Below are 24077 nucleotides of genomic sequence, written 5' to 3'. Positions count from 1 at the left end.
TGTTAGAGAATTAGACTTGTTCTGTGCATTTCCAGAAGACAGAATTAAGATCAATGAGTGTAAATTATGCAAATAGATTTGAATTTAATATAAGCAACAGCTTCTGTCCAGTCAGAGAACTGCCTGAAGATGGACTGGACTGCCTTGAGAGGTTGAAAATCCCTGTCATGAGAGGTTTTTTTTTTTTCAGAATAGATTAAGTGATCAACTGTCAGTGCTTTTGAAAAAAGGATTAATGTTTTGGGCAAAGGTTGAATTAAATGACCATCAGGAGGCAATTCCAACTCTAGGATTCTATGATAGTACGAATATTCAGTTGCAGTGTAAATTCATGCTGGACATATAAAAATGCAATCTGAGAAATTGAAAAATTAAACATCTAATTCTCAAAACATGTTTCTTCCTTCTCAGATTGCTTCTGTTGCAGCAAGAGACACATCATGAGTTAGGCTTTCAGAAACTCGGTCAAAATAATAGGACTCAGATACCCTGATTCCAGGCATTTTTTCCCACAGAATGAATGACATGGTTTATATTGAAATAATCCTCAATTGTAGAAAGTATATTTTCCTGTAAACAATGTTTTAAGTTCCCAACTAGAACGTTTATAACTAAGTATCTCACCACAGTTACATAATTGTGGGAAAGCCAAATACCAATTTCAGATGAGCTCCAACTTCCACATCTTTTCAGTCCACTGGAACATGAATGATATCTTGTCACTAATAATCTTTCCTTCTCCCTTGCCACTCTTACTCTGAGAAACATACTTTCTGTTATTTTAAATAATACTCCACCATTTAAATTATCATTTTGGAAAAGACTGACTATTGTCTAAGAAGACTTTCAACATATTACATGTTAGTTAAATTTAACGGAATCTAAGGATTACTTTATCTTTTATCCAGAAAGTCATTTGGACCAGAATAATGTATATTCGTTTAACCTTAATTTTAAGCAGTCAAAGTAGTAACTAATGATTACATTTGTATTTTTAACAGGGAGGATAATTTGAACAAGACTATAAATATCAAGGATGCTTCCTTGGGTAGCAGAGCATATTCATGCTGATTATTAAAAAAAATACAATTGGAAGAATTGAAAATCCATCATCTTGTTCCCCATACATGTTTCCATTGTCTTCCCAGATTGTTTCTGTTGCAACAGGAGCCACAATCATGGGCTAAGAAACCATAAATACGCAGATAAATAAAATTAAATTGAAAAATTATTTTCAAAAAAGTTAGGGCAATACTTTTTTTTCCTTTGGGGATGCAATAATTCCAGAGAGTAAGAAGTACATTGATAATAACACAAACAAGAATTTGCAATTTGAAGGAATAAATTATGTGCAGAGAAATACAATGATGCCTTATTTAGAGTCCATCTTTGGGGAGAATTTATAAATAGAAATTAATCCTATTGTTTCATGTCAGTTTTTTCTAGCCACAGAAGAAGAAGACATAACAAAGCTATGAAGGAGTTAAAATCTGCATGACTGCAGGGGCTGCCCACCTCAGTGAAATCATGACTTCAGTTACCTCATTTATAAAATGGTGATAATAAATATAGAATCTCATATGATCTTAAGGATCAAATGGGAAAATGTATGTAAAACACTTTGTAAACTTTACAGTGCTGCATGAAGGTCAGCTCTTATTAGATACAGTCAAAAGTATTTTCAGTACATTGATATCAACTTCATTACATGTGCACTTATTGAAACTAATTGCATGTACCATTTCGATAATGATTTTGATTTATAGCATATATCTGATCAAATTCACTTAGCACTTTAGTTTTCAGAATCATTCCTATTAACATAGACATTTATTTACTAGTTTTATCAGCTGTTCATAACCTTTGCTATTATCTAATATGGAGGAACTTTTTTTTAACCCTTCTTGGGTTAATTCTTTCTTATCTATCCTGCTGAGATTATGCCATATACTCACTCCCTGCAAGTTTATTTTTTATTACATGATAAAAGCCAAATTTCTTAATCTGATATTTGAGACCCTTAGAATTGTCTATTCAGTGTTCCCTGCACATGTCTTATCCCTCATACAGCCCTCTGTATTTTTCTCTGTATTCATTTCTGTATTTTTACTATTGTTTTTCTACCTGCCATGCCCTATCTTGTTCTTCTCTGCTCACCCAAATCCTGTCCTTTATGACCTACTTCAAATTCTATCTCTTCTATACAGTTTTTTTGGTATATCCCAGCATGAAGTGATCTCTCCCTCTCTTAAATCTATTTTTCTTTGCAACTCATTTAGTAAGAACTTGTAGCTACTATTTTTATCACACTGTTATTAAATTCATTATTGTAGTTTTCATCTGGATCTCTATTCATCTCTCAATCCATGTCTTTGTACTAGCTGTCCCCCTTGCCAGTAATGTTCTTCAGCCTCATCTCTTTTCATAAAATCACTTTCTTTAAAGTGAAGCTCACACAAAGCCTCCTATGCAAATCTTTTTCATGATTCCCTCAGCCACTAGTGCCCTCCCTCCTAAAATAACATATATTTGACTACTTCATATTTATTTGCATTTATTATCTTTATTTTTATTCTGTATATATTTTTATGTGTATTTGTTTCCCACATTAGACTATAAGCTTCTTGCAAGTAGGGATTGCTTCATAGTTTCTACTTGTGTTTCCAATGCCTAGCACATAGTAGGTTCTTAGTAAAAGGCTTGTTGATTATTATTTCATTGGTATTAGAATCTGCATTTTGATATGTCCTCCACTAAAGTTAATTGGCAACTCCTCCGTAACTTTTCCTTAAGAGAGTTATCTGGGACAAGAAGAATTTAAATGACTTCTGAATAGTTACAAAATCAATCAACAAGCACTTATTAATCACCGACATGTCATGTACTGTGCTAGACATAAGAATAGTGCTGATTAGACAGGCCTTATCCGAGATCTCCCTAATCCTAACCCCTCCCTTCCTGTACTATGTTACTGTGCCTCTCTAAATATCATTATTTATCAGATACTTAGCTCTCTGAGGATAATGATGAGGTCTCAGCCTTACTGTCCTCTACAGATGCACACAAAGTTCTTTGGATATAGGAGCTTAGAAATTCTTTCTTGATGATTTGTTTATACAACTCCAAAAATATCCTTGCTCCAGTTTTTAATGTAATAAGATCATTTTAAACAAAATCCAATTTAATTTTGACATTACTGATATTTAAAGGCATTTTAACAATCGCAAAAATTATATACATTATCTTACTTAAGTCTTACAACAACTCTATGAATTAGCTGCTTTCCTTTATTTGACCAACGAAGAAACTGAGATTCAGTCAGTTTATAGAACTTGCCCCTGGTCATACAGTTAAGAGGATGTGGGCTGAATTTGAACTCAGCTTCCTCTTGCCTACAGAACCAAGACTAGATTCACTCCCCTCTCTGCCTCTGTTAAAAGAAAAACAAATCTTAGTGTATATAAGGATGCTCTATAACATAAATGGACTCTGAAGATAACACAGGATAGTTACCATCTAAGTAGCCCTTATTAAAATACTTAGGGACCATGAAAGGGATTGACCTTCTAAGGAACTGTGGCAAAGGACTTTCTGGTGCAGAAGACTGTGATCATGTGTTAGGGATTTTTGTTTTATTTTGGTGGGGTTTTTCTAGCTGAGAATTTACATATTCCCTGATGCATTTCAAAGTGTAACACGCCTTGTAATATTTATTGAAAATAGGACACAAGAAGCTGCCAAAGTTAAGGCAGGTTCATTGACTATCAAATGAGAAAATATTCCTTAGGAATCTTCCCTTGACATAATTTAAACAAACATTTTGAAATGAAAGGAGAAAGAATAACTTGCCCCTCTGTTGACTGACTTTTGCTCAAAGAAAACCCACTAGTTTATTCTTTATTCAAGGGTCTTTTGTTTCTACAAAGATATATGAAGTATGAATGAATAGATAGAAGGAAGGGAAGAAGAAAGGAAAGAAAGGAAGAGAGATAAAGAAAAGAGGGAAAAAGCAAGAGAAAGAAAGAAAGGGAGGGAGGAAGAAAATAAGATAGAACATTTATTAAGCATTTACTACATGCCAAGCATTGTGTTAAGTGCTGGGGATACAAATAGAAAACGTGATTTAGCTCTTGTTCTCAAGAATCTCACACCCTAAATTGGAAATACTACACATAAAAGAAAGCTTATCTATTGGGTAGGTGGAAAGTTTTAGAAATCCTAATGGTTGAGTAGATAGCAACATCAATGGTTACTTACTACTGAAGACTTGTGCATCTCATGACCTCGTCACCAACACTGTCCTCCATTTACCTAAACACAATAAAACTTCATGGACGCACCCTCATAGCAAATATTCAGATTTAATAGACTATATCATTATAAGGAGAAGAGATAGGCAGGATGTGAGAGCAATGGAAGAGATGTGTGGTACAGAGTGCTGGACTTATCACAGACTTATCCTCTGCAAACGAAACATTCTCATTCAACAAAAGTGGTGGCCTCAAAGCAAGATGACTACCAGAAGACTTAATGTCAACAGATTAGAGTAATTCTACAAGTATGAACAGTTTGTTGTCAACTTGGAGGGAAAGCTGAACCAATATACGGTTGGCAATAGTGGAGTAGAAAAGGAATGGCAGTTTTCAGAGAGCTGGTGTAGGGCCTTTCATTCATCTGAGCCAGAACACTTGCAAACATCAAGGTTTAGCAAAAACGATGGGGAATTCAGAAGTTATTCAATGAAAAACAAAAACTCCTCCATCACTTAGAAGGCAACATTTAACCATTAAAAGTAAAGTGCAAGTAAAGCTTAGAGAGATGCAGAATTGATTCTTGGCTCAGTAAGAAAGCAGGTGAAATTCAGTTTTACACTGATAGTAACAATCCAAAGGGCTTTTATGATGCCCTGAAGGCTAATTATGGGCTAAAGAACTATGGTGTATCTGAACCACTCAGTGCTGATGGAGCCACATTGATTAGTGATAAAGAAATGATCCTGTAGAGATGAGATAAACATTTTCATAACATTCTCGATGGACCATCATCAACCAATGCTGGAGCCTTTGAGTGTATACCTCAAGTTGAAGTCAATCCCTCTCTTAGCCAAATTTCCAAATAAAGAAGAGGTTTTGAATGCCATTATGATCCTCTTGTGTGGCAAAGTGTCTGGTACTGATTCTATTCCAGCTGAGATTTACAAAGCAAGGGGTCCACTGCTTACACAAAAATTGACTGAAATTTTCCAGGTTTGATGGTAAGAGGAAGTTAACCCCCAGGAGCTCAAGGATGCCTCCACTCTCCATCTCTGAAGGGAAATAGGTTGTTTTGTGACAATCACAGGGGGCTCTCTCTCTTAGTCATTACAGTCAAGATTCTTGCCAGGGTCCTTAATGAGCTAATCCTTCACCTGAGAGCCAGTGTGGCTTCAGAAAGTGCTGAGGAATGGGTGATATGGTGTTTGCTGCCCAACAACTCCAGGAAAAATGCCAGGAGCACTGGTTACAACGAGTGGAGAAATTTTTTAAATTTCTCAAGGTAAATGAATTTACCTTTGGCAGTATACTTTCCAGGGATGTGCACACAGAAGATGAGGTTGACACACATTGCCAGAGCTACCTCAGTGTTTGGGAGGCTCCAAAGAAAAGTGTGGGAGAGAAGAGGTATTAGGCTGCCTACCGAACTGATCATCTACAGAGCCAGTGGGCTAACTTATTGTTCTATGCCTGAGAAACCTGGACAGTATACCAGCACCATCCCAGGAAATTGAATTACTTCCATTTGAATTGTCTTAGGAAGATTCTAAAGATCACATGGTAAGATAAGTTACTGGACACGCAGGTCCTTTCTTCATCTGAATTGCCAAACGTTCGAACTCTACTGCAGACAATGGGATTCTGATGGGCTAGTTGCATCATTCAAATGCCAAACATACATTTGCCTAAAGGACTGTTTTATGGAGAACACATGGAAGGCAAATACTCACATAGAGGTCAAAAGAAACAATTTATAGACATTCTCAAGGACACTCTGAAGAACTTTGAAGACATGGGACGCTAGCACAGAACTCCCCAATATGGCATGTTCTCTTCAAAGAAAGCACTATGCTCTAGGAGCAAAGCAGCTCAAAATCAATCTGAGATGCACAAATTTAGAGATATCTCCACTCCAAATACAGACTTCATATAGACTATTTGTGCCCAGTCTGTGATAGAGCCTTCCAAGCTCATATTTTTCTGGTCAGCCACAGTCAGATAACCCCAACATAGTAATGTTGTTTTGGTCCTCTTCAAGCCTAAAAGACAACAACCAATTAGGGTAGATTTCAAGACCTAGGGATCCTTAGACTATATCAGTAAGTCAAATGACAGCGGTAAAAGTCTGGAGAAAATAAAAGATGCTCAAGTGATAACCCCAGTGACCCTTCATCTTCCTGGAAGAAATAAAATTGGTGACTCCTATTGAATTCAAGCCAGATAAGTAATCAAGCAGCTGCATGGGTTCTTAGCAGTCCAGGGCCAAAATAGTAAGGCCCTCCCCAAGATGAAAGATGTTCCTATTTCCCATTTTCTGAACTGGGATCTGAGTGGCCTAGATAATCCACAAAAGTGATAAACATAACCCTTCTTTGTAGTGACCACCTATTTCTGAGGTATAAATATTCACGCTGAAAATTTTACAATTAACTCTTAGAAGCTTATTAGAGCTGGGTCTACTACACTGCAGTATATGTAGCAAAAAGAACAACAGTAACAACAACAAACCTAGACAAAAAGTGAGTGCAATTGATCACTGCTGCACTGTAGCAAATGATGAAAGTGATGAAGAGAAAAATTAAAAGGTTCGTATGAACAGAGGTAATAGGGAAGAACCAGGAAAACAACATGCACAATAACTGTAATAATACAAATAAAAGCAATACCAAAATGTCCCTGAACTTCATTAAATGTAATGAAAATTTTGGTCTGTCAGCAAGACCAGGTGAAACAGATTGTCTTTTCTAAAATGAGTGATGGAAGACTATAGGTACAGAGTATTGTATATACTATCAGATGGGATTTCTTTGTTCGTTTTGTTTAACTCTTCTTAATCATTACAAAGGAAACGTCCACAGGTCTATCAAGTAGTAATGTAAAATAGCATTGATACTTCTTTTTTTAAGTTACAGAATTCTCTGTAAGTGAGCAAACTGTGAATTTATTTCATAGGAGGTGAAAACTTGTGATAAATTACCCTGATGATTTAATAAGGACTTGGGCATAGAATATAGTAGAAGAATAAACATTTTCACAAGCTTAAATACTTTAAGGATCTTTCCTAAATTCAAGTTAGCTTTAATTTTCCTCTTTGGAAAACATGAGGTAATTAGATTTTTTTATGATTTCATTTTAATTTCTTCCTCCTTTTTCCCTTTTCCTTTTTTTTCTTTTCTTTCTTTTAAAAAAAAAACTGACTTGTTCTCCCCATCTTGCCCAGCCTGTAAGTACAGGTGCACACTCACAGGCCCAATCCTATCAGTGATCACCACAGGGGTTTTACCTTTTCCATTTCCAATCACAGCTGATTTGCCCATTCCATAGGAAACTTTGTGGCCTCCTATTCCCTCATTCCCAACATACTGATACCATGCAAAGAATATAACTGATTCAAATACCCCACCGTAGATCAGAACTCTTGAGCTCAAGGGATTTGCCAGCTTTAGCCTTCCTAGTAGCCAGATTACAAGTATATGCCATCACACCTACTTTTCCTCTTTTCTTACAACTCAGACTTAAACATATAATCTATTAGAAACACACTTTTTTATTTTTAATCAAAAAAGAGGAAGAGGCAATTACAAAAGATATAATAGACAATATTTATTACATTAAATAAAAAAGCTTTTACACCCCCCAAAAATTAATGCTTCTAGGATAAGAATGGAAGCCATCAAGTAGGAACAAATCTTTTTTTGTCAATTTTGTTGCATAAGAGTTTGATATCTGAGATCTATAGGCAACTTATAGATCTCTCTCTCCCACTTGCTCACCACTCCGTTCCCCTCCCTCCCTCTCTGTCTACATCTTTCTCCGGATGCATGTAAAAATATATTTATATATTAATTTTAATTGATTTATTAATGTTAATGTGTTAATTTGGGGTGCAAAAGCTTCTATGTGTGTGTGTATGTATGTATGTATGTATGTATGAAATCTATCCCTATAAGATGAGTGGCCGAAAGATATAAACAAACAGTTCTCAAAATAAGAATTACAAACTATTAACAATCATATGAAAAAAAAAATTCAAACACCTAATAACAAGAGAAATGCAAATCAAAACAACCCTGAGCTTTTACATCACAGCCAACAAAATGACAAAGATGTTAAAAGATGGAAATAGTCAATGTAGGGATTGTGGAAAGATATTTCATTGTTGGTGAGGCTGCAAATTTCCATTTTGGAAAGCAATTTAAAATTGTTCTAATAAAGTGGCTAAAAATTTATACCTATTGACTCAAAGATTTCACTGCTAGAAATATCGCCAAGAGAGGCCAAAAACAAGAAATACTCTATGAACCTCAAAGTATTTATAGCTGTGCATTTTTGTGATAGCAAATGGGAAACAAAGTAAAAACTCTTTCTTTGGACAAAGGCTGAACAAAATGTGGTAGATAAATATAACTAAGAAATCACAAATAGGATGAATACAAAGAAGCACAGAAAGATGAAAACTAATGCAAAATGAAAAAAAGCAGGGCCAAGAAAGCAACATAAATTGAAAACACACACACATAAATGGAAAATGAATGTTACAAAATTACAACAAACAACCTTGGCCTCCATAGAGATATGAGAAAATACTTCACTCTACTTTGAAAAAGGGAGGCGAAGAGGTCCACAGGTGTGGAACATTGCATATATTGGCTATTTTTTTTCTTCAGTTCACTCAGTTTTGCTAATTTTTCTTCACTTCCTCGCTTTCAAAAATAAATTCTTATAAAAATGGCTCATGAGAAGGGATTAAATAGAGAGGGATAACAGGCAGGAATTGGAGAGATGTTAAAACAAAATATATCAATAAAATGTATTTCAAAACTTACCTGACGTTAGTGATGTTAGAGATTCCTTGACAATGGAGTAATGGGACAGCAAACAGTCCTTCGACAGCACAATGTCATCAAGTGCAATATGTCCCCTGTGACCTTTCCCAACTTGACCTTCAAAGGTGACTTGGAAATCCTCCTCATTGTGCAGAATTAGTTCTTTCCTCTTCCAGTAATTGCCTTGTTCTCCAGTAAGACAGAGTAGGACATTCGTCTTATTTGTGATCGATATCTGAGAAACGGTGAGTGCTCCAATACCTTTTCCATACATGTGATAGTGGAAAATTATCTAAAAAAAAATGGCATTTAATGTGGTCCTATTCATTTTCTTCATCTTCAATGATTTCATACTACAATATGCCCTTTTATTTATAATGCCTGGAAACTAGTTGGGATATTTAACCACTCTGGCCCTTTCTGAATTCAGTTGCAAACACAGTCACCCACAGAACAGCTAGGATTGCTCAAAACTCAATAAAAAGAAATTAGTGAATGGAACCACAAAAATTTCAGCTTACCAGGTAGCACTTACCAGAAAGTGAACTTTCCTGACATAGTCTCTGAAAAACCAGGTCATATCTATGCCTCTATGAGTCCTCAGAACAAAATTTATTTCTGTATACCACCTTGATTGACCTCATCTGATCACATATCTACATTCACACATCACATATCTGTGGTCTCTCAAAGATAGCAAATTGAAAGAGATAATCTAGTCTGAGCTGCTCAATTTATAGATGATGTAACTGAGGCCAAGTGAGGTAAAAACGACCTATCCAAGGGGACAGAGGTGGCAAGTGACAGAGCTAGAGTTTAAATCCTTGTCCTCTGGTTCCAAATTGAAGACTCTTTACACTGGTTCACTGATGTTCAGATTACCATTTGCCTGATAAAATAAAAATATGTTATCAAATAAATGCAAATTCCACTTAGTGCTAATAGAGTTACTAGGTGCTACATGCATGTTAGGGGAGCTAGGTGGTAAAATAGATGAAGTATCAGACATGGAGCCAGAAAGACTTGAGTTCAAATCTGGCCTCAAACACTTACTAGCTGTGTGACCCTGGACAAGTCGTTTAACCCTGATTGCCTTAGTTTCCTCATCTGCAAAATGAGCTAGAGAAGGAAATGGCAAATCACTCCAGTTTCTTTACCAAGAAAATCTCAAATAGGGTCATTCAGAGTCAGACACAACTGAAACAAATTAACAAAAACAACATGAACATTAGAGGGTGTCCATAAATAAACTTGACCAGCCTTGGAATTGATCATGTACCTTGAAGGTTAATGGTGCAGAGAACCAACCATTTTGCTAGCATCAGAATGAAATGGAGAAAACTCACCTGGTTATAATTTCTAACCAGTCCTGCATTAAGTGAATTGTAGAACATAGTCCTGGTGAGAATTTGTAATGGTTTTGCCTTTGGCTACCTAGTTTAGCACAATGGAATTTTTTTTTTCCAATTTTGTCAGCCAACTCAAAATTAGGCACATGATTGGTGTGTGATTTTCCACTTTCCCATTTTCTTGCACCATTTCATCATGCCCACATGCAAAAATAACAAAAGAATTTCCATAGATAATATCTCACAGTTCCTTTTCTGGATAATGGGAACATTCCTGCTGGGGGCCATGTAAACTAATCACCAGGACAACACAAGATCATAAAAAATATGCTTCAAATTTAGCTCCTTCTAAGGATTTGTTCTTTCTCAGTGGAAATTTCAAGAAGACTCAGTTTAAACTCTGTAAAAATGCTGCTTTAGGGTGTTTCACAAGGTCAAGCATAAAAGGTGTTTTTCTTTGGAATTGGCAGGTAACCCTGCTTACCTGATAAACATATTTTATACATGCAAGAGCCAATCATTACCAGCATTGACGTTTCACTTACTCCTCTGTATTCAATACATATCATAAATATTCATACAATGAGCTATTCATCATTAATTTTTCTACATTTCTTCCAGGCATGCTTTATTATTCTCACAGATGTTTATAACAGCAGGGACTATGGTTCTGGGGATAGGAAAGAAAAGAGGGAGAAGTCCTACTCGGTTGCAAAAAGGTTCTTTAAAAATCATGGAATTATTGAACTAAAAAATTTTAAACAAATCTTTGACTAAAAATAGCATTTGAATTGTTACTAAATTAGAATTTTGTCTTTCTTTTATGATTACTTATGTTAATGCTTCTTCTTATTAATTTGCATTATTTTACCTGGTATTCATTGTAGAACTTTTTTTAATTCTTTAGTGATTTTTTTAAAGGATTGAATGTTTAAGGGAGGTAAAAAGGGTAACTTTTTTGAACTTTGAAATTCTTATATAATTTATATCCATTAAAATATTATAGGAAGGGAGAGAAAGAGGGAAGAGAAAAAGAGAGAGAGAGAGAGAGAGAGAGAGAGAGAGAGAGAGAGAGAGAGACAGACAGACAGACAGACACGGGGGAAGGGGGAAGGGGGAGGGGGGAGAGAGAAAATATACCTCCAACACACTAAGGAAATAGAACAATAAAATAATCATTCACATTCTTAATCTCATCTCAATAAGCCAGTGAGCTAAGTATTATCATCCTAGTTTTCCAGATGAGGAAACTCAGTATCAGAGAGGCTAAGTGACTTGCCCAGAACCCACAGCAAGTAAATGTCAGAGTCAGGATTTAATTCTAAACTTCTGTCTGCAAGCCTGCTACTCTTTGCATTATGCCAAGTGGACTTCTAGATAAAATAGGATTTAAATGATGAAATAAGTTGAATGAAATATCACACAGCAGGAATGGAAGATTATTTGCTCTTGAAGTAATTATGACAAGACTAATTTCCTTTACAAAGCAGATCAATCAAAAAAGCCTTTGAAAATTCTAAAATAGTTCCTATACTCATGTGTTAACAATGATTAAACCAACATTACTCTATTTCCAGCAGTGTGACGTTTGCAAAGATACTAGTGTCTTAAATTGATTTTGCTCAGAAGACTGAAGCTTATTAATTTATTGTATAAATTGGTCTAAAGTACATCTACCTAACTCATAGAAGCTGCTCAGCATATCTTCATCAATAGGAAAAACCTGCTTCTATGGTAGCCAAAAAGTCTAGCTATTATGGAGCAACAAAATGACTGGATAAAATGAAATGAATGCCAACTCTGCCCACATTTTGTAGCCATTGAATTATTGTTTTCATAATTCTAGCAATCTGTGGGTCTCGTTTTATTGCAAAAGTCCTCCACCTGCCACTGATTCAATCTGGTTCTTCCATAATTTCATACTAAGCCCCTTCACACATTCCCTTTCCCGGATATTATTCATAGTTATTGTCCTTTCCTGGGTTAGCCTCTTACACCCCTGTACTTTGCCACAAGTGGTCCCCAGTGTGAGGATGCACTCCCTTCTCAACTTTACCTTGTAGATACTCAAATTTCCTTCAAAGCACAACACACTTGCCACTTCTCTGTATCTCTCACTTGTTAGTCTTCTCTCTGTCTTAAAATTAGTTAGTTTAGTATCTCTGTATTGAAGTTTTTAGGTCCATGTCATATTGCTTTAATAGAATTTAAGCAGGGACTGTCTTTTTTGTCTTTGTACCCCGAGGGCCTATACTGTGCCTGACACATATTAGGGACTCAGTGTTTGATGAGTAGATTTGAATTCCTGAATGCTATCTTTCTTAACTCAAAATGAACAAGTCAGCACCAAAGGAACATATGCATGTGTGCACATGTATGTACATGCATGTAGCATTTCAGGAACCATCCTCTGCTCTACCAGACTAACTTCAATGAGTCAACTGCACAAAGAATGAGTATTGGCAATAGCTCTGAATTTATAGTCTTAAGAGAGTTGCCTGGAGTGATAAGAGATTAAATGATTTGCTCTGGGCTATACAGACAACATATATCAGAGGTCGGTCATGAAATCAGCTCTTCCTGGCTCCAAAGTCAGTCGTCTACTTACAAGGTAACATTCCATGGCCCTTGTCCTGTCTTAACAAAACAAAACAAAAATTTCCACACTTACTTTTTTCACAATGCAAGAGTTATATATAAAGTTTGATTGTTTTGTGCCTTTACGATCAGGTAAGAAAAAGTAATAAATCATATACCAGGTATGTATTGTACACATAGGTATATATATACATATGTGTGTATTGTGTACTTGTACACATATATAGATGATGGATATAGAGATGGTTTAGATAGTTATAAATGCTAGAGATAGATAAAGAGACAGAGGTAGATAAGATATAGATAATATAAATATATATAACAGAGAGAGAGAGAGAGAGAGAGAGGGAGGGAGAGGGAGAGAGAGACAGACAGAGACAGAGAGAGAGAGAGAGAGACAGAGAGAAAGAGAGAGAGACGGAGAGAGAGAGGGAGGGAGGGGGAGGGAGAGAGAGAAAGTTCTGAAACTACTAAACCAACCTGTACTACAGCAGAACATGTTACCAGAATAAGGCTACTATATCTTCCCCCAGGATTTTAGGAGAAATCTGAAATTTTTTTTGATCGAATTTTTTTCAATTATCAAGTACTTATTTTCTATCTCTCTGACCAGCCTACTCTACTGAAGGAAAAAAAAGAAAGAAAAGAAGTCATAGTAAATATTCGTAGTAAATCAAAACAAATTCCCATATGTGCATTCATTTGGCATATTTAGTCCATCATTTCTCTGTCAAGATTTTGAAGACAACATAAAATCAATTACATAAAAACAAGATACACACACGCACACAAGCACACACACACATGCACACAGAGAGAGAGAGAGAGATGTATAAATATATAGGATAAATTGAAGATAATTAAAAGAAGAAAAACACACATATATGTCATAAATTTTGAGAATGATGACTTTGTATATTTATGAGTCACTGACTTAGCAGTTCTTTGTTGTATTTTCATATGGAAAAATAAGGCATTCAGACACTAGAGCCTGCTTTCTATTATCAATACCATGATAATTTGAAAATCGTAAGCCAAATAATTGGGTCTTATATGGTGATCATCACTATTTTCGTTTCAGAACTATGCTATTAATCTTTCCATAGTCATCTCTATCAAAAATGGGCCTAGTCATTGTCAAATGACTGGAAAATTCTGGGGCTTCCAGAACTCTGTGCATGGAATACTTTATAGTAAGTCTGGGATCTTGAACATCTTTACCAAAATGAATTGTCCAAAACATCTAAAGCTGAAAAAAAAAAGAATTTTGGCTTGACATATCCCTTTTTGGTTGCCCTGAGTCAACTATAGATTAATATAGTGAAATCTTAACCAGGACTCAATCAGAATCTTCAATTAGCTATAAGTTCTTCCCTTTCTGCATTTCGCTTTTAGAAAAAATAGCAAATAACAAAGTAAACATTGTAAGTATGCTTAGCAAATGTGCTGATATGAGGCAATTATTCCAACTATGTACATAAAAACTTTTCAGTCCTTTTTATTTGGAACCAATCCAGATTGAGCTCAGATTCCGACACCTACAACTGCTCACACACAAAAAAACTCGACAGTAAAAACTGTTGTTCAAAATTACCACCAGGGAGAATCCTCAGCCATAAAATAGCTCCATTCCATTAACAAAAATTTTCAAGAGGAAAAAAATTAAAAACAACATTATGTTCATTATACTAGATTTACTAAAGAAAAAAAAGGAAACTAATACATTTTTAGAAAGATTTTCTGCAATGCTTGTCCAAACTTCTTAGCCTAACTTTTAAGAAGAGCCTCCATAACATGGACTCATACTCCCTGTACAACCTTATTCTCCAACCCACTTTACCTCAATGTGAAGTCAATTCCAGCAAGGCTAGTGTCCCCATTTGCTTGACAAATATTTCATGTTTATTCTTACCTCTACTCCTTTATTTATACTATTCCTCAATCTCCAGAAATAGTGTCCTTCCTAACTATACCTAGTTAAATCCTCTCCACCCTTCATGATCCAACTCCTTCTAGTTCTAAATGAAACAAATCTCACTTCCTCCATCAAGTCATTTCCAACTAGTCCGGCTCTACTCTGATCTCATAACTATTTTTACCAATTAACTACTACGTTATGTCACTTATTTTTACAAGTGTATACGTTTTGTTCAGGACAAGGGATTATATTTACTTTGTGTCTCCCACACATCTTCTGACTATAGGAGATATTCGTTTATTATGTGCCCCTTTTTCCTCTACCCCCACCTTCATTCTACTCAATAATGTTCCAGGGTGAATATAACCAGCGTTTCTTTGTTTTGGGAATGGAATACATCTTTGCTCACTTTGCTGAATTTGACTGTATAGGTCAGCAAGTTTCCACCAAGTTTTTCTTTCCTTTTCCATACCTTGCAGTTTTTGCTCCTTCTGCTTATCATTGGGCTAGAAATGTGAGCTTCTCTCATTGGCTGCTGAGGAAATAAACTCCTTATAAAGATATAATGACCAGATGGGTCTTGAAAGGTATGATCAGCAACTGGCTCAGTGCCTGTAAGTGGGGTGTTGGCAGCTTTTAGATTCCAGTCCAAGATATCATTTTGACTCTGCTCCCAAAAACAAAGATCAAATTCAAAATCACAGCGCCCAATGGATGAACCTAAAAAAAATCCATGTAAAGGTAGGAAAAAACAAGAAAAATAGATTGAATCAAGGCTAATAATCCAAAATAAAGAGCAATCTTTATACATTAGACAGAACTTAATATTGGAAGATCTTTTAAAACTGTAACTTTCTAATAAGTGGGAAACTGATTGTAAAAATAGAGATTTGGGGGAAAAAGTTGGGCAGATTCCATGAATTAATTCATTTCCTTATCCTTACAAAGTTAACATCAAAATACAATTGCAAGACCATTAACATACCCTTACAAAATGTGTAGCTTTTATCCTTGAAAATGCTATGATTTAGTTACTTTATTTAGATACTCATAAATTTTAATATCTTGCTAACCAAGATATATATATGAAATCAGCTTTTAAGAAAACATATAAAAATCAAAACTAAATTAGAAGAAAGGTTAAAAATAAGAAGATACCATATACAATTACAACAGCTCCATCTTTGCCCATTCAGAAAAGTTACTGACACCAGAAAACAAATGAAAAAGGGGAAAGGAAAGAAAAGAACTATAACAAGGAAAAGTCACTGACACTCTTACGCTTTTCTAAGGAAGTTTTAGTAATATAAATCAATTGCTACAACAAGGAAGTAAATAAATCTAGAAGCCATCTTAGTCTCTATGTCTAGTGAAGAGATATATTAGTCAATACCAACAATGTTTTGGAATAGAGGGAGAGAGACATATATGCTCATACCACTTGAATGGGCTGGAACTGTTTTTCTTTTCTATGTGCATCCTTTTCTATGTACATCAGTGTGTAGCATACTGCTTAGCTTAACAAAAAATTTTTTAAAATTCATTTTAAAATCTTACAGAGGATGTTTTATGGAAACATAAAATGGAAATATTATATGGGTATTAGTATATCACTCCAGTTTTCCACCCATTAGCTCTCTCTCACTGTATGACAGGCCTATTACCTTTGCCATCATAATTCCCCTAGACATCTTTTATGTCACATCTTCCATGCATGTCATAAGTGGTAATATGTGGCTGGCTACTTATTATGTGGCTATAGCTGCCATACATCTTTCTATTGACCTTTGGGTCACCCTGAATTTTGATTCTTTGGAGACTGTGAAGTTCTGAGATTCATGACCATACCAGATGAATATTTCTGTTAAAAAGGTGAGCTATTGCTTCAAAGTGAAGGTTTGTGCTGTTAAAAGAAGTGCATAATTTCCCAAAAGCAATCTACCCCATTCTTTTTTTATGCTTTTAAATTATAGGTCCAATTCATTGACCATGATCAGTGTCTGCATTATATTTAGGTGCTGGTACACAACTGCTATGGACTGTCCATCCAACTGTGTCAAAATATAAACAGATGGCCTTCTTCATCCATTTGTTGTTGTCTTTTGCCATGTTAATTGTCAGTTCAAATTTTATTTATTTTTTTTAATGTTTGCAGATCTCAAGAGAATCTATGCTAACCCAGAACCTGATACAACTAGGACAATGTAATGAGACAAATGTAAATGCCATCTGAAAAACTTCATTATCTGTAGGGAATTCCTATTCCTTTTCCCCTTAGACTGCAAGATAAACATCTTCCTAAGAGTGGTTAACACCACTGGTGAAGAAACATTTCCCTATTTTAAGCATGTGTATGAATGTATGTATAAGTGTGCATGTATATAATCAATGAATTATGTGACTGTCAATATGCGGTCTGGTGAAAAATTTCATTTGTGAAGGTCTACCTGTTATACTTTCATATTTTCATTACAGATGCCTTTAAGACATGCATAGGTTCATCTTTCTTAGAAATAGGTGACACTAAAGAAGGAGAAAATAGGCAAAAGATAGAGATCATTTTTAAAACACAAAAATACAAATTTACCAAAGAAAATAATAAAAAAATTTAAAGGCAAAAATTCTCAAAAGGAAAATGACTTTATGCAAAAGGAGAAAGAAAAAAAAACTGAATAAGCTAGGAAAAATAATGCTGCTACATCATTAATGAATGCCTGGTGAGGGGATAATAAGTGAATGAACAAGAGAAGGTAAATTTTTAAAAAAGCTCTAGAAATGGCAATGAATCTGTCATGAGATAAATCATGTTTAAAACACTACAAGTCTCATTCTTAGCATATTGAGTGGAGCCTTGATGCAGTATTGAGGGTATAGGAATAAGAGTAGCATTGGATAATAAGGTATGAACTAGTTATACTAAGGGAGTATCTACACAAATAAGACCATAGATCTATAAATACTTTATCCAACTTCCCCACCTCTTTTTATTTACTTACAGCATTCCTTTCTCCCATAATCACCTCCCAACCAGGTGAAACTACCAAAATTCTGCTGATCTTTCAAGGCCCAGTTCAAGTGTCATTCATTATTAAACTGCTTGTTTTTTTTATCCCCCCCCAACAGTATAGTTGCTCTGTACCTTAACCAGTAAAATATTATACATCTCTTCTTTGACATTTATCATATTTTCTTTCTATTATGCTTATTTAGAATGTTATTGTTTAGTGGCATTATTTGCATATTTTATCCCCTCTATGAAATGGGAAATTGCTTAAGGTTTGGGAAAATATCATTTAAACATGTGCATCTCCATCTATAACCATCACAGTTCAATGTACATGATAGATAATCATTAAACATTTGCTAAATGATTGAATAAATTAATGTTCTTTTTATGTTCTTTATTGAGTGCTAAGGGTGACATATTTGAGTATGATAAAAATAGATAGTGAAAATGCTTTGTGGAACTGTTTAAAAGCCCTGCTTTGTTTATTGAAAAATTAAAAAAAAAAATGTGCTAGTTTTTCTACAAATCCAAAATGGCTTCAAATGACTATAAATTGGAGCTCATGGATCATTATGCATAGACATTCTTCTCACATATACTCTGAGTAATTACTCAGATATTTACCAAAGTAATGTTATTTCATTGAATATATGAAGTCATGGAATTTTAAAATATATAATATCCCTTTATCGATCACTGTCAGAACTTGGATCTGAATCCACTTTTCAGAAGCAGACCCCAACTTGTTGTTTCAGCATCCAAAATGCTCTCTAGAACACAATTTATATGACTACAGAAATGCATCCTGGGAAATTACCATAGCAACTCCCACTTGAATAACCAAGGGGTAACTTCCTACTCCAATCAGAAGTGAGAATGATAATATTGCAAATTTTGCCTAGCTTGAAAATGTTCTAACTTCTTTATGGATAGTCTTACCATTATGGCAAAAAAAAAAAAGACAATGTTGGGTTATGCTAGAATATAAAAACTCAAAAAAAATCATTGCTTCCTTATTTCAAAAAATTCAAGAAATAGATGTTTTTAAATAAAAGCATCATTTTAGTATCTTTCTGGGGATATGAAGCTATAGTCTTAATCTCAGATGACTAATCACATCTCCCAACAAGGAACTTAAGACAGTGCAAAGTAGCAATAAGAAAATCAGACAGCATTTAAAGGCATTGAGACTCAAAAGTTAAGAAATACTTTAAAAGAAAGGCTATGAAAAGAGCATTTTTAATTTTATATTTATTTTAACCTTGACTTCTAATATTTCTATTCACAGAAAACAAATCTTTCATTCCTCATTTCTGTCATCAAATCATTAGGATAGCTAGTTCCCTTATAAATGCCAATTCATTTTTTAAATTTATGTTTCAAACTTTAATTTGTTTTCTCCTCTCTAATAGGTTGCAGTGGCCATAGATTTCTTTATAGGCCACTATCAAAGACTAGATATTTTTTTTTTCCTTTTGGGAGAGGTTTCAAATGGCTAGAATAGAAATCTAATTAAAATAAAGAATAATTCAAATTGTTATTCTAAATTCAAAGCAAATTTAAACTTTTGCCATTATTTAGAAAATGTATGATTACTTGACGTAAAAGCATGAATGTGTATGTGTGAAAGACAAAAGAGAGAGAAAGAGATGTTTCAGTGCTCTGATTCCAACATTACCTCTTGAAGATTTTAGAGTCATTGCTAGAGGATTTTTCATTCCTTTTCATTCATTTAATGATTTAAAGAGAGTGGACTTATTTCTGCTAGATTGTTAATCAGGCAAATGTGAAATAACATAATTACTATGTATGTATATATATATGTGTATGCATGTATATATGGGATGTCTTGGTTCATGAAAAGTAAGCAATTATGATTCTGCAATCAAATGACTCTGAGTCATTTTTTTTCTTTGTTTGGACCATTTTCCCCACCTGGAGTCATTCCAATAAAATCTTCTAATGTATTCAAAGATTCCCCAAATGTATGTAATAGAATCTTCAGCATGCAATAAGACAAATGAAAATTGGATCTATGAAAGTACTTTTTCCCCCTCCACAGAAAATGCATAACACCCAACAAATTCACTGTGTTTCTGTCCCAACAGTCCACCAAAATCTAATAGTACCATACTGTAGCTGACTCTCTTCTTAAAAAGTAAAAATACTTTGAGGATTACTGAACAAAATAATCTTCTGATTAGACTTTGGTGTCTAGATAACTCTCCAGCTTTGCTCTCCAAATAGAAATGTTATACAGGGAAAATACAGACAAACATCTTTTTCCAAGGAGCAAATGGCATTAAGGTATCTTCTCCTCTCTAGAAGGTTCAATCTATGAAATTTCAAACTCTTGAAACTGTGCTGAGGAAGAATGCTTCTGCAGGAAATCTCAAAGTGACTCACATGATAGACTGTATTGAGTAAGCATGAATGCTTCTGCAGGAAATCTCAAAGTGACTCACATGATAGACTGTCTTGAGTAAGCATTGCTCAGGAATTTCTCTTCTCTAGCCAGAAAGCTCAATTCTGGGAGTATATTGCCCTCTCTATCAATCAGCCAACCAATCAATCTACTCAAAGATTGGAGTTTGGGAACACTGCCTACGAATTATCTTCTTAGGATGCATGCAAGTACCTAACACTGCCATGTGTTAGATCTAACACTTGTCATATGTCAAGGCCCAAGAAAGTCTCTTGTGACATTTTATATAGCACAGGGAAAGGTGACTCCTCTAAGCAGACTTTCTATCCCACAAGTTTCACTTAATCAATTATTTTGATTTACCAGTATCCTATCAGCACTATTCCCATGGGCATTCCAACACTTCATGGGGAGGTATCTCTCAGATGACTGTTAAAGATCTATGGTTGGAATCTCATTGAATTGATTAGGGAACAGACCAAATAAATGATAGACATGAATGGAAAGGTTTCTTACATTTGCCTTATCATTCTATTTGTTTTAGAATTACAGACTGAATTGTTTCAATGTAATTTTTTTCATACAGAGAAAATCATCCTAGAATGAAGGATATTGACCTTCCAGATGAGGCTGGTAAGACTGAGCAAGCAAATAAAAATGTTTATTGTTTGAAGAGTATCTAACCTCAATTTAAAGAAATATACAATAAGTAAATGTGCATAGCTGTGTGACCTTGGGCAAGTCACTTAACCCCAATTGCCCTGCTTTCCCCCCTCAAAAAAAATGAATGTGCAATTTATTTCATATGATGAAAAGGGTTTTGAAAAACTGGTTATAAAGCAAGACTTCATTGTGAACGTTTTCTATTGATTTTAAATACACATGTGAAGATACGCTTCCAGAATTTTTTGACACCAAATCATCAGTGAGGAATGTAGAAATGCAACCATGAATTCTTTGATCTTGCCTGACTGCAATGAGATGTGAGTAGTGGAAACTTTCATGTTCTGTGGTTTTTTATCTGGTAACATGAGGGGGGGAAAGTAATCTTTATAGTAGCTTCCTGTTCTTGAAAATGTAATTCCACTTTAATTCAACAAATGTATATGAAGCTTCCCACGCTATTTACAAGTTACCATGCTAGGATTTAAGAACATAAAGATAAAACAAAAACCATTCCTATCTTCACGATACTTAATTCTACTGGGGAAATGGTATGTATGTAGAGACAATGACTCTGAAGTAAGCAGTCTTATGTTCAAATCCTGCCTCTTATCCAGCCTGGACAAAACTTTGAACTTCTTTGGGCTTGATTTTCCACGTATTCAAAATAAAAATGTTGGAATAAACGACCTCTTAAATCCTTTCCAGTTTTAAGTTTATGAACCTAACTACTAAGTAATTTCTGGCAGGCCAGAAATGGGAATCCTTTCTGGGGATAGAGAGAAGAGGATATGAATGGGAGTCATACATGGCTTCAAGGAAAAGACATGTGGAAAAAAATCTGGTGCTAATTGTCCACTGTACTTAATGATGATTAAATCATCAAAAGAGGTACCACCTCTGACCATATCTGTCACTTTCATGCCCTATCCTTCTAAAAACAAGTGTAGTTATTTTTCATTCATTTAATGATTTAAATAGGGTAGAGTTATGTCTGCTGTATTATTAAGCAGGCAACTGTGAAATAACATAATTTTATTGTACGTATGTATGAATATATGGGATGTATGTATGTATGACTATATGGGATGTCTTGGTTCATGAAAAGTAAGCAATTATGATTCTGAAAATTTGATACATTTAAAAATACATTAATTCGGACAGTAGCATATCCCAAATGTTTGCCATGTTCTCTAACTACCTCTGCGTAATCATTTATACGGCACTTTTACAATGTACTTGAGAGAAGCATAAAGAAAAAAAAAAATATCAGAAAGATGGGAGAAGCATAGATTTTCAGTTTTATGGTATGCCCTTTCTCTATTCACATTTCTCCCTTTATACACTGGCTTTAAACAAAGCTATTACGTGATCTGTTTATACTTGATTATGCATAGAGGGTAGTAAAGATGGCCCTACCATCAACAGATTGAGCCCTAAAAGTAACTGCTTGAAACCAGATCTTTTTGCCCAGAAAGCCTTACGGAAGCTAATCTATCTGATAAGTCAGGAGGCCAAGGCTACTGCTTCTTTATTTGAATACAGAAGTGTGTCAGGATTATGTTTGCCATCATCTTAAAGGTCAAACCTAGGAGTGAGAGCAAAAAGCAATCACTAAAAATGAGTCATCAGTCACTTAACAAGTATTTACCAAGGGCCCAAAGAGTATACAGCCCAGTTCTGTTTGCTCTAAATATACTTTAAAAGTGATGACTTTCCAAGCTTCTCTATTCTCTTTTCTTGATTTTAGAGGCAGGGAAAGCAATGGCAGCATTACAAGCTGAAAAGATGCATTTCATTTTCATATACGCAACTTGCTGGCAGAATGAATTAGCAATGTGCTTGAGAGAGCTAGTTGCGCATTGTGATGTGATTTTTGTTTGGCCAACAGTTTAAGACTAAAACCAGGATCCTATAAGGCATACTTTACCTGCCTTGACTACATTAAAGAAGACCTTGACAACAAAAATTGATTTCAAATAATAGCCCAATGTTTCCATTCTAAAGCTAAAGCACTCAACTTTAAATGTGGGGACTACTGCTTCCCAATTAGTCACTGATTTAGTTCCCCCAAAACAGGAGGGATTTGGGGTGGTGGTGGGGGTGTTACTTTGAAAATCTAGGTCTCTTTATAAAGGACATTGCAAAATGTGTGGCTGCTGTGAAGTTGAATTTCATTACCAGACCTAAATAGGAAAATGGGCAGTCAAGCATAATTTAAAAAAAAAAATCTAAGGAAATAAATTCATACAGATATATGCAAACTCTGGCATTTATATTTTCTTCAAAGAAATTGTATAGATAAAGGATGAGAGTACTTGGTTTTATGGTATTTGTTTAAGACCTGAAGTTTTACTTAACCTTCATATCAATATTCATCAACAATGCTAGATGGCTGCTACAAAAGATGTTGCAGTAATGGTTTTCATTCATGGAAGTATGAAGAGTCCAAGTCAGAGAGTGAGTTTGGTGTAGTCAGGAAGATATAGGTTCATGGCTATCTGCCTCTAAGTAGGTCACTGAATCTCTCAACACCTCCAAGCTACTCTCTAAGAATATCAATTGGAGAAAAGATACCATGGGAACGGGAATTTCATTCTGGGAGTTCCCTTCTCTAACGAAATCACAGGTGCAGTCCAAAAAGAAAAGATTATTCTGATGATATTCTGAGAGAGAGAGAGAGAGAGAAAGAGAGAGAGAGAGAGAGAGAGAGAGAGAGAGAGAGAGAGAGAGAGAGAGAGAGAGATATCAAGAGATCTGATCAAGGGAAGTAATATCCACTGTAATCTGGAATGAGGCTTCCTTTAAAAAGGGACATGGCAATGTGCTTAGCGGAAAGTAAATGTAATGGTAAGTGATCAGAAACCCCATCATATCACATATAGTTAAGGATGCTAGCTATGGCCTTGAAGAGAAAAAACATAGGGGAAGGAGGAGGAGAATCACTTAGGATCATAGATTTAGACCTTATAGATCAATGAACCAATCTCCTCATTTTACACACAAAGAAATAGAGGCTCAGAGATGTGAAAGAAATT

The 24077-nt window shown here is 35.0% G+C and overlaps 1 protein-coding gene across 1 annotated transcript in view; it reads right to left on the bottom strand.

Annotated features, from left to right (window-relative positions):
- The window catches only part of MALRD1 (MAM and LDL receptor class A domain containing 1), a gene marked incomplete at its 5' end in the record, with an annotated part of 881642 nt that overhangs the window by 490279 nt on the left and 367286 nt on the right, over window positions 1–24077 (bottom strand). Inside the window, 2 exons of the mRNA XM_036760519.1 lie at window positions 9080–9371; window positions 15417–15664. Of these exons, the coding sequence (XP_036616414.1) occupies window positions 9080–9371; window positions 15417–15664 (540 nt within the window). The remainder of the gene's footprint in view (window positions 1–9079; window positions 9372–15416; window positions 15665–24077) is intronic.

This window comes from Trichosurus vulpecula, chromosome 5, assembly GCF_011100635.1.
Source record: "Trichosurus vulpecula isolate mTriVul1 chromosome 5, mTriVul1.pri, whole genome shotgun sequence".
NCBI classification, from domain to species: domain Eukaryota; kingdom Metazoa; phylum Chordata; class Mammalia; order Diprotodontia; family Phalangeridae; genus Trichosurus; species Trichosurus vulpecula.
The sequence above is the reverse complement of the archived record's forward strand: the minus strand, read 5'-3'. Positions and strand labels throughout refer to the sequence as shown.